At 35.3% G+C, this 12,045-nt stretch overlaps 1 protein-coding gene across 2 annotated transcripts in view; it reads left to right on the top strand.

Annotated features, from left to right (window-relative positions):
• Macrod2 (mono-ADP ribosylhydrolase 2) overlaps nucleotides 1-12,045 on the top strand; it is a 1,970,011-nt gene that overhangs the window by 684,447 nt on the left and 1,273,519 nt on the right. For both annotated transcript variants that reach the window (XM_063248672.1, XM_063248671.1), the window contains exon 5: nucleotides 8,322-8,438. In XM_063248672.1, the coding sequence (XP_063104742.1) occupies nucleotides 8,322-8,438 (117 nt within the window). The remainder of the gene's footprint in view (nucleotides 1-8,321; nucleotides 8,439-12,045) is intronic.

Here is a 12,045-nt window from a genome sequence, read left to right as displayed (position 1 = left end):
TCAGTACAATTTTTGTAATATGCACTATTCTATGCATAGGTGTACTCATATATGAACTCTACTATCAAACTATATGCTAAATATCTTATTGAAAGTTAACTTAAAGTGATAAAAATCACCAATATAAACACAAGTTTGAATTTATTTTTCTATCTTCATATAGATGCCTTGTGTCCTTACTTTGGAGGCCATTTAAAACCAACAAGTTCTCATGTCATTTCATCATTATTATATATAACATGAAAGTTGGGACATTATTATAGATGTTGTTATTACTGGATTTTCTCAGCTTCTTGCAGAATGCTTTGTGCAAGGTAGTTTGATAAATTTATGTTGATTTGATTTCTAAAGAAGCCTGTTATATTCTCTTGGGCTTCTGAGAGATATATTCAATGAGAGAAGACTTTTACTTTTCCAGCTAATGTAATTTGTGTGACTGCTTTTAGATTAAGTTACTGTCTTTTATTTACAAAAGATGATTAAATGACTATGTGAAAATCTAAGACCTTCAAAATCCCCCTAGTTAAAAATTGTTTGGAAAGTTGTTTTTGTAAGACAAAGAAGAGGTTTCACAGAGCCAATTTCTAAAATAACCAGAATTTTCTAAATGGTACTTTTAGTGTATTTCCAAACCATCCAGAACTCATATTTAAAGTTGTGTGTATAGGTGTGTATGTATTGATAGTTCTTAACACTCACTGTTCACAGAATCTGGTGATTCCTAGTAATGGTTTGTGGCTTTCTTTTCCTCACCTTAGAATCAAGTTGTCCATTCATTTATAAAATTGGAAATTTTATGTGTGAGAAATGCTACAAAATGGAAGATTGGAATGGATTTATTTCAATGAGTCATAGATAAAAAATTTGATATGGTATTATGTTCCATTTCTTTTGTCTTTATTTTAGATATTTAAATAGTGGGAGAAGACTGTCATATAATAACATTCTCAAAACATATCTTCTGAGGCACAATTGACAAAAATGAAAAACAGCCTCCCCCAGCACAGCTGAAATCTGTCTTTCTACTCCACCCTCAGACAGTATGATTCTATAGGCTATACTGTAAGGGAACATAGCTGAGATTCTCCCAATTTATGGGATGGAGTCCTCTGAGTTGAGTGTTTGCCAGATAATTGAAGAAATGATGTGTCTGGGAGTCAAAGCCTTTTCTTTAGTTAACCATCCATCTGTGAGCAGTGAGGCAGGACTGTCAGGATGGCAAATGACAGCAATGTCACTTTTGCAGCAAGCCTGGTGTTTAGATGGCACCATGGCTATACTCCCTTTAGCCTTGACGAAAAGTAGTCCTGGGGGTGACTGACCTCAGTACTCACTCCAGGATTAGCTGATCACGCCTCAGGCAGTTTCTAGAAAGTCCTCAGGCTTTATCTTGTATTAGTATGGTTTCATTTACAAAAAAATAGGATCACTAATTTGAATAAGTAGGAGCAGGTTGGGGTGTTCACTTAGTCTTCAGATTCTAGCCTGATAAGGGACTCAAGACAAACCTAGGGAAATGAATTTATCTAAAATAGTGCCTTCCTCCAGTAATAAATCTTGAATATGTTGTTTAAAAAAAAGCAGTTATAAAGTTGAATGGAAATTATCATTTAACATTTTTAATAAAAGTGAATATATTATTGAAGGCAAGTTATTGTCATAAACATTGCATAATCTTAGCAGTTTTATATAGTAAAAGTTAATCTATTGTTTCTCTAAAGAGAAACTTTTCCAGCATGCTGAGCTAGAGCTGAGAAAAGTGAGTGAGTTTTCTGAATCTGTGAGTTCTAAATTCTGATTTGAGTAAGTTTAACAAAAGAAGTGACACTAAATAAAAGAATTTTTACTCATGTTAAGTTTGCATATATAGGATATTATTCTTTTCTTTCAAAGACATACACAAAAGTTGATATAATTTATATTACGGTTGCCTTTAATCATATACATCCCCCCCCAATGGCACAATATACTTCTAAAATAACATGAGATGATTTTAGCTGATGAAAGATATGATATGTAGCAGTGATGGTAAATCTTTTAGAACTTCCATTGATAACAAACAGCCTGCTGTGTCGCATGTGCCATAGGTTCACCACCACTGGTAGGTAATGTCAGCTTCTGATCTTGAAAACTGTTATGGATTAAAAACTGGTGGTCCACTTAATGCCAGCAGAATTAAATCACCATGGTACTGAGCATAGATGTTCTACCAGAAGAAGTTGCCAGCATAAATGGATATGTAGAGAAGGAAAAGCTAGGCATTGTGGGTTTCTCTAAGTGTTGCTGTTTGAGCTCTTGATTCTCCTGGAGGAGCTCATCATGACTAGCTTCCTCAGTGTGAGTTCAACCATTGTCATTAGAGCTCAGGACCTTGTTTGTGAGAGTGGCTGCGATTCATTTTGAAGGAGCTCTAGTCCTTCCATCGAGCATCACTTCCCGGATCTAGAGGGGAAAATGTGTGTTGTTTAATCCCCAGGAGCAACTTGTCATGCTGGATTTCTGGCATGTATTCAACTGTTCCTATTGTTGGAGGAGATCAGGACCTCCATGTCACCGAGGATGGCTATGGTGCTTTTCAGGACAGTCTTTATTCTTATTATGAACATGAATTCTTGGCTCCAGTGTAGAACCCTCAATCTACCAGCACAGCTCCTTCATCCCACTGGCATAGACTTTCTAGCTTCCACCACTGACCTTTGAGCCTTCCAAGCATGGATCCATAAAAGAGACTGGTGAGTCCTTCTGGTGGGCTCTAGATTCCAGCTGGACTCATGGGAGGCATTGTCATGGGCTCTAGGTCTTCGTCTGGACTCATGCAGGACATTGCTATGGGATCCAGGCCCTTGGCTGAATACTCTATATCTTTAGTGTGTTAAACAGATTTCCTGAACTTTTTTGTGTTAACTCTGGGTGACCATCATAAAATAATATTATAAATTCTGTGTCCTGATTCTAATTGTTCTCCTCACAACCTCTGACTACAAAGGAAGCACAGCTTGCCTCAGAATTACTTTCCATATAATTATAAATTCTTAACAAAATGTAAGCAATAGCAGAAACTCTTTTAATACTAGGAAGCAACTCAAGGTACAATTAAATGAATGGTGATTCTGCCTTTGACAGATAGGAAGCACATTGGTGAGAACTACATAAGAGACAAAATGGCTTTGACCTTGAAGGGCCCCTCTCTACTCCACATGAGCAAGTGGGCTAATAAGAGTCAAACAGTTTCATTATGTGAAGAATTAAGTACGAAGTTGTCATAACTATGAATTGAAGAGGGGACCCTAGAGAGAGTCACAGAGAAATCTGCAAATAAATACCTTTCTAATCCATAGCTGAGACTTGAACTAAACATGTTCAGTGAAAGATTTCAAGAAGTTCAAGAAGAACACAGTATAAGGCTAAAAGAACTGAATAATGAATCTAGCAGCTTCCTCCTGCAGGTACATATGTTTTGGAATTTTAATCTTTCCATTCCCAAGTTACTGGGTCTTGCCTAACACCTTTGGTTTTCAATTGATACCCCAGAATGAGCATACTTTAGGTCCAAAGAATACATTCTAGTATTAGGAAAAAAAACGAAATAGACCAATCTTAATACAGACTCCATATTACTGGATAGTTAATTTACCTGCCTGCTGGAGCAAACTTCAATGTAGTCTGGAGGAAAATGAGAAAATGCAAAGTTCCTACAATGTACTGTTCTTAATTTACAGTAGGCCATCAGCAGTTACTATATATGCAAAGAAACAAGAAAGTATGACCTAGAGGTAAGTGAAAAATGGGTCAAGAGAAACAGACCTAATGCCGACCTGGATATTGGAATTGGCAGATCTAGACTTTAAAATCATTATACAAAATCTGTTATGGAAATTACATGACAGGATACATAAAATGATTGGGGAGATGAGAAATGTTAAAATTGATATGAAAACAGAAGAAAACATAGAAATTTCAAGAACCAAAATTTTGAAAATAAAAAATGAGTGAAATGAATAGCAGATTTAACACAGCTCAGTAATAATGAGATAATAAAAATGAGTAAAAGATGTGAAGGAACACTTCCCAGAAGAAGTAGATGAATGGCCCATAACCCCTTGGCAAGATACTGAACACCATTAGTTATCAGAAGAATGTAAATTAATCCTTTTTTTTTTTTTTTTTTTTTTTTTTGCTATCGGAATTGCTAACATTAAAAAAGCTGACCAAACTTAAAAAATGCCAAAATTTGAACACTCAAACATTGCTGGGGATATGTAAAATCTGGTATAATCAATTTGGGAAAGCCATGTTAGTTCTTGATAAATAAAATATATACAATATCAGAAATTTCATTAACAAGCCTAAGAGAATGAAAGCATAGCCACAAAAAATTTGTACAGTATGCAGATTTATTTTTAATAACTGAAACTATAAATAACCTTATGGTATATTCAACAGTGGAATGTTAAAAAATAAACATGTTACATGTCTTAATACATATAACAAAAATGATGTTAAAGAAAATGAGGAGTAAAACACAATAGGCCCTCTGGTTGAAGTTTAATGTTATATACATCTAAAACTTAGCAGTGGTCATTGAAATCAAAATAAGGAGACTCTGTGGGTGGTGAGAAAGGAATTTGGATGAAAAGGACATGGAAGAAATTTTTTAGGTTGAAATGTTTAGGATCTTTACAGACATTACAGCAACACAAACATGCACATTTGTTAAAATGCATCAAAACTGCACACTTCACATCTGTGCCATGTATATGTACCAATTCCCCTCAATGACTGCAATTTCTATTGATTGCAAACGTATTAAGCAAAATTTTTGATTGCAAGTACGAGTCACAAATATAATGAATGAAAATAAAAAATTTAGCATAATGGTTCAGTAAGTTAAATTCAGGAACTCACATAAGACCTGGACTGGAGACCCAAGGAAGTGAATAATAATGGTAAGACATGGTTGCTCCATCAGACAAATTTGGGTTTTCAATCATATTGCCGATTCTTTGTGAATGTAAACAAGTTGCTAACATCAAAGCTCTCATGAAATAAAGATAATAAACTTAGTGTTTACGTTAAAAAGTGGTTCTCAATATAGTGCCTGGCATATGGCTATATTCAATACTTTTAAACTGCAGTCATTATTATTACATATTGCTTCAGCTAGACATGCATTGCCCTAGCAGTCTTGAATAATGGTGCAACCACAAAGATTTTAAGAACTAGCTATTTTCAAACTGTATTAGGCTGCAATCTAAATAATACAGACCATATTTGACAATTTATAATTAAGTACACCAGCAAATCATATTTTAGTTATCCATTTCAAACTAAGTAATTGTCATTTTACAGAGAAACCCATTCATAAAACTACTTTTTGAAGCTTTTTTCTAGAATTCAGAGAAATTAAGACATAAATTGTTTCTAAGTCTCAACCCTCTTCTTATGCCATAATCCCATAACCAAAGATATATAGATTTCTAGTACATACACATATGTATATTCATACATGTGAACATGAATATAACTAAAATTGTGATAATACTCCATATACCCTTATAAATCTGGCATTTTCACATAGAAATCTTTTTTTTTTTTTTTTGTCTTTTTGAGACAGAGTCTGCTGTGCAGTTCAGGCTGGCCTTGAGCTCACTTTGTAGCCTAGGTTGGTCTCGAACTCCCAACGATCCTCCTGCCTCAGCCTTTCGAGTGCTGGGATTACAGGCATGAGCCACCACGCCCGGTGATCATTTAGAAATCTTTTCATGTTTAGGAGTCTGTTTACGTGTACAGTTGGTCTATTCTTTTTTTCTTTTCTTTTCTTTTTTGTCTTTTTGAGACAGGGTCTCACTATGTAGTTCAGACTGGCCTTGAGCTCACTTTGTAGCTCAGGCTGGTCTCAAACTTACAATGATCCTCCTTCCTCAGTTTCCCAAGTGCTGGGATTACAGCCATGTGTCACTGCACCTGGCTTGGTCTATTCTTTTTAGTAACTAAATTATACTTCTATCAATAAAGCTTTTATTGACTGATAAGTTTCCTACTGGTGAGCACTTGAGTAATTTCAAGTTTTCACTGTTAAAATCGACTGTGCATTCTTATACATATATCTCTTGTATGTCTGATAATTTAATATAATTTTATTAGTACATGTTTAGATACACAATAATTACATTCATCCTGGGAATTTTGCACATCTACATATCATGTATCGTAATCCGTTTTACGTCTATTTCTTCTTTTCTCTTCTCTTTCTTCATCTCTAGGTCTTCTACTTACTTGTAAAATGTCTACTTCCCTAATTCCTATGATCTATTTTTTATTTTGCTCCTTAGATTATTCATACTTTGGGTTTCTTATACAAGAGAAGCTATATGATATTTAAATGTGTGTGTCTCATTTATTTCACTAAGTATCATGAGCTCAAAGCATATCCTATGCTAAATTTTAAAAATAAAGTTGTTAATTGAAAAAATTAAAATTTTTTCAATCCTTTGTTGTATGTTTTGGTTGGCTTCGTTCTCTTTTGTTTTGTTGGATTTTATTATCTTTAAAATTAAAAAAATCTTTTCCTATACGAGAAAAGCTATTTTGAATTTATGTGTGCACAAATAGCGAATGCTCATCAGCATGCTGAAGAGTTCGCTGGGTAGCAGAGTGAATGGTAGTTTCCATATTCTTGCTTCCTTACATTTCCCATTTTCAAACAAGGAGAAGAGTTATTTCCAAATTTTGTTAGGATATTTAAAGTAACTATCATCAATACGACACATAATATTGGATTAGGCGATACGCCAGAGGCCCCTATGCACAATATTATTTAAATTCCGTGCACCACTGTGTGGCAGTACCTTTAGTGACTCTGGTTTTTAAGAAAATTGGAGCTTGTAACATCACATGGCCAATAAAGAGTCTGTATTTCAACCTAGGTTCTGTAAAACACTGCAGACTAGAAAAGTTTGGAGTAAATTCATTTTGATTTATAAACTTTCTATACATGTGATATGGTAAAGACCAGATAAGCTTGTTTCCCCAGCTTTAACTTTGCCAAAAGTGATACCTCCAAGCTAGTTGATGGCAATAGAAACCAACTTAAACATTAGAGAAGTTATATTTCTCTCAGGCCAATGACGTCCAACATTGAACTTCTGCTCTAAATATAATAATAATTAAAGGAAATGATCACTTATATGGTGTTATGGACTGGGGATGGAGGGGCAAGCACTCAGACCTCTAAAATCTGGCCAGTTTTCACTTTGCAAATTACTATTACTTTCTTCTTTCTCATTCTCTTGGTTTGCAATCTTTCATTTCTTTTTTCTTCATGGGCCCTATTCAATGATAATCAAACACCCAAATTCTCAGTTCCCCCTTTATATGCATGTGGTGTTTTAGCCCTATACTTGCACAATCACCTCAAATTCAGTGACAGACATTTCTAATTTCTGGTGACATTAGACTTCAGTTTTCAAGGGTGGTTCTCACTATGAAAGATCAATGTGAAGGGAATCCAAATGAGAAGCCAGAAAATGGATGGCACCTGAGGTAGTTGAGGGCTGAAATCTGCTAATTTAGTAGAGTAGGATGAACTGTAGCAGTTCTATTTTAATCTCTGCCACATAAGTTGGAGTGGTCTTTTGGATGTTTGTGAAGATCTAATATACCTTTGTGTATTATCTAGCACCCTGCATTTTTCCATTGTGCTTCTGTGAGGGAAAACTATGAAGAGATTTGTTTTTTATTTGGGTAGCTTTAATTTTGGCAACTCACTTTTGAGGTGACTACAAATGTTTCAGAATGCCTTTCTTTGCTCCAGACCTCTTTTCTTCTAAAACTTGTGCCGTGCTAGAGCTAAAACTTAACAGCTCACAAGAGATTGTTTTTAGCCTTTCTTTCTAGCCTTATGTTTAGTGACATTGAGTTTATAATATAAAATTGGGTGTTGGAGGAGTGTTTACAGAAGTAAAAATGGAAAATACAACATATATAGAACTCTCTAAACAAAAGAATTTGTTTAACGGTTGCCTACAATCACTTCCATCATGATTCTTCTACTCATGCTTACCACAGAAACCAAACACAAACATACGCACACTGGTACACACACACGATTTGCACCACAGGTTTTCTTCCATAGAGTTATAGGTTTCCAGAGGAAACTTAACTTCCTTTTCTTTTTTTATATTTATTTCCAAAAGGTCAAATATAGACTAACTTCTCTCTCTCTCTCTCTCTCTCTCTCTCTCTCTCTCTCTCTCTCCTCTCTTCTTCTCTGCCTCCTCCCCCCCCCCCCCCCCGCCGCTGTCTCTCTCTCCCTCTTCTAGTGGATGGCTGCATTCACAGAGCAGCTGGCCCCTGTTTGCTGGCAGAATGCCGTAACCTGAATGGCTGTGAGACTGGACATGCAAAAATCACCTGTGGCTATGACCTGCCTGCAAAACGTGAGCACAACTTTTTGGAACACTGTTATAAACTCATATGAGAACTCTTACCTGTTAAATTCCTTGAGTGCAAAATTAGAAAATGAAATGATGGTGGTAATGTTTAATTAATAGTGCTTATAGTCAGATTGTGTGTACGTGTGTGTATATAAAACTGTAGTTGATTTTTTGTTCATGTCTTTAACAGAGTGTCTCTGAAACATGGAAATGAAAATGAGCAAAATATACATTACAGTATTTAAGTGCTGCAAGTGACAGCTTCTGGAAAGGATGCCAATTTCTTATTCCTTGTTCAGGTTTCTTGATTGTGGATGCGTTTAGAGCAGAGGAGATCAAAGTGATGTATTGTATTTTCAGCTGCCATGTAAAGGCTGATTGGCAATTACAGCCAAGGCATCTGTCACACTTTGCTCTCAGGAAAAGTCAGTGGAATGTGTTTGTCACTGTGAGAATGTATTTGCTCTTTGAATATGGAATGGTCAAAATTTCCATTATATTTGAATAGAGAGAAGCATTGCATTTGATTGACCTTGTTGTTTAGTCATTTAACCAACTAGCATGGGTGGTATAGAATAAAAAACTAAGAAAGAAACTGGTTAAAAGTGCAGCTATTCTAATCACATAATCTTCAAGGGCTTCAGAATGGGAGCAGGGATTTCATTGTTCCATTAATACATGCATTGACCCATAAATTGAGACACCATTTTATTGATTATTCCATTCACTTGGTTTTTAGGATACTGCCCAGGTCAGTAAATACAATTTACATAAAAATAAAGCTAATTTTTTAAATTAAGAGACAAAAAGTGGTTAAAAATTTTTAACACAGCTTATAAGATAATGTTTAGATTCTGTATAGACAGGTAATTTTAGACTGAATTTTCCATGGCTATGTGTGAATGGGGAGATAGTGTGATTCTAAATGCTACTTGCAAAATATTTTAAATTTGTGGATATTTAGTAAAGAATGACATATTAAAATAATACTTCTTTTTATAAACATAATACTACATTCTATATAGCTTGTAGCAAGTTGCTAGTGAAAAATGTCAAAATATACTATTTAATTTACCCTCTGATAATTTCTCATTTTTCATTATTTGTGTTTTTAACAAAGTATTGAAAGAGTCAAATCATGTGCTAAGTGGCCTATCATTACTCCTTGGGATATATACTTATGTCGAATAAACCCTGTGTGGACAATGGTGTTTACAGCTGTTCTCCCTGTGACTCTCAGAGCTCATGATCTGCATGTTAAAGGCACTTTCCCTCTACAGAATTATATAGCTGCATGCTTCCAAATGTTGATCCCTTTTTTCTTTCTAACACTGTGCTATCTTTATGCTGCAGCTAACCTACATACTCTGAGAATGAGCAGATTATTGACTGTTTTCAGATTTGCATCTATCCTTAAACCCAGTTATAAGCCAGGTTCACAATGATTCAATGCTTTCTTATTATTAAAACATAAATCCAAATTTTCCAACTCTGAGCTTTCTAAACACAGATAACTCATATAACAAAATAGCTCTATTATATGGGTTAGAAATGTGATAATATTTTTGATGCACTTACTGCCATCTGACATCCCTCAGAATACATCATTCTACTTCCTTTGAATGTAATTTATTTTATTTCAGGTTTATGGAAGACTTACACAATACTAGGCACTGAGGTACAAAAATCAATAATCTACTACTTGAGTTTGCATAAGTCCTGTGATTGGTCACATCTTTAAACTCAGGTGTAATATTCATGTGATCTTGGTGATACAAGAACTGTAGAAGTAGAAGGTCAGTCCACAGGACTTGACCATACATTCAGGGATGGGGCAAAGCCAGCCCTTAGAACTTGGTGCAACAGAGGCCAGCCATGTGAACACATTACTGGGACTACAGCAAGGCCAGTCCAGCAGGTGTCTGGCCCTGGTGCTCCCTCCTGTTGACTGCAGCACAGACATCCCTGAGCACGTTTCATTTTCAGTGTTCTCAGCAAAACACTGAGACTGTGCACTTTCAACCCTGTTGTGTGCTTCCCCCATTTTCACTGTGTATAATTAAAGACACAGACTGTGTAGGCTGTTGCTACCTCTCCCTTAGGGAAGTCGGGTCCCACCCAGTCCAGCTTTCCTTTTAGTGTGTATCTAGTTTTTTACTGTCTCCCATCCCTCCCTCTCAGGACCCTGCTGACTGTGCAGGTTGTGGCACAGATGTACTGAAATAATGGGAGCTTGATACATATTCTTCTGTCATGCAGGCCATGGGACATGCTTAATAAAAACTTATCTGACAGAATAGAAATTAGCTGACTAGCATGGCATTGCCACCTCATAAAAGACATAAAGACTGAGAAAAAGTCATCTTGGTATTTCTTTACTGTATATTTTAAGAAGATTATTAATTGATATTAAAAGCATAAAGGAAAGGAATAAGAAACAAACAGTAATAGCTTATCTTTGCGTGTGATTTTGCAGTATTTCACAGTACTTTAATAAGCCCTTATATTTTAAACTGTGTTTTATAAACATTGTATGTGTTCATTTTCCTTTTTCCTATCCTTGAGAGATGTGTTTCTTTCTCATCAATTTGATTCATCCATTTCAGAGTCATTAACAATCCACAGATGTGCTTTTGTAGTAAGAAAATGAAAAGGAAGCTCATTATATACTGTTTGGATCATTTTTCCCCTCTATATTTAATAATTCTATGACAGTTTGACAACAAAGACTGATTCCTATCTGTCCTCTGAGACAGCAGGTTTATCATTATAGGGGTAGTAAAGCTAGTCATCCAGCCACAGGTGATAATATCTTCATGCATCAGCAATTCGTTTAGAAAAGCTTTTGTCTGGGCCACAGACAAACTTGGTCATTTTGGAATGATCTTTACTTCTTTTATGCTTGATAAAGTAATCTACTTATGAGTGGTTGTGTTTGAATTACCTTATATTTGTAGTCTGTGTTCTACGACATGTGATTGGTGGAGTGATAAGCCCCGTATACTCAGTTTTTCTTCCCTACTTAGAATATTTTGAATAATATTTTTGATGAAAATATATCCAATAATTTTTCTCAAAAGCAATATTAACTGATAATAATATTGGTCAATATTTCATTAAAAGTTATTGCTAAGGAAGTAGACAAAGGACTATTTATGTAAGTGAATTTAGGGGATTCATCTCTTCTATAATTTGAGGTATTTTTTGGATTCATAATAAAATTTCATCTTCTGTAGCTTTTTAGAAGCTTGTCAACATGTGAGATGTTTCAGTTTATGCAATCAGCATTCCACCAGAATAATGATTAGCTTCATGTAACTGAGATTTGTCAGTCTCAGTCACAGTCTAGTGTCAATGTCTACAATAGTGTCTCCTAACTATAGACTGAATGAACGTACGTGAATGATCATATGAATGAATTGTTTTAGAACCTTTTCTCCTGGAAAATAGGTTTTTAACTATGCCTCTGCATCTAGTACTTTCTGTCCTGCAGTCCCTTGTGTACAGTCCTAGGAGGGTTAACACACCTTTATCCAGAGTCCTTACACTTGCCTGCAAGGCTCAACATGACATGACCTTTTCCTTTCTGACATTGTGTAGTTTTGTACTC

Source organism: Cavia porcellus, unplaced genomic scaffold (genome assembly GCF_034190915.1).
Source record: "Cavia porcellus strain 051 isolate PalLab524CR breed Dunkin Hartley unplaced genomic scaffold, mCavPor4.1 scaffold_5, whole genome shotgun sequence".
Classification (NCBI taxonomy): domain Eukaryota; kingdom Metazoa; phylum Chordata; class Mammalia; order Rodentia; family Caviidae; genus Cavia; species Cavia porcellus.
The sequence above is the reverse complement of the archived record's forward strand: the minus strand, read 5'-3'. Positions and strand labels throughout refer to the sequence as shown.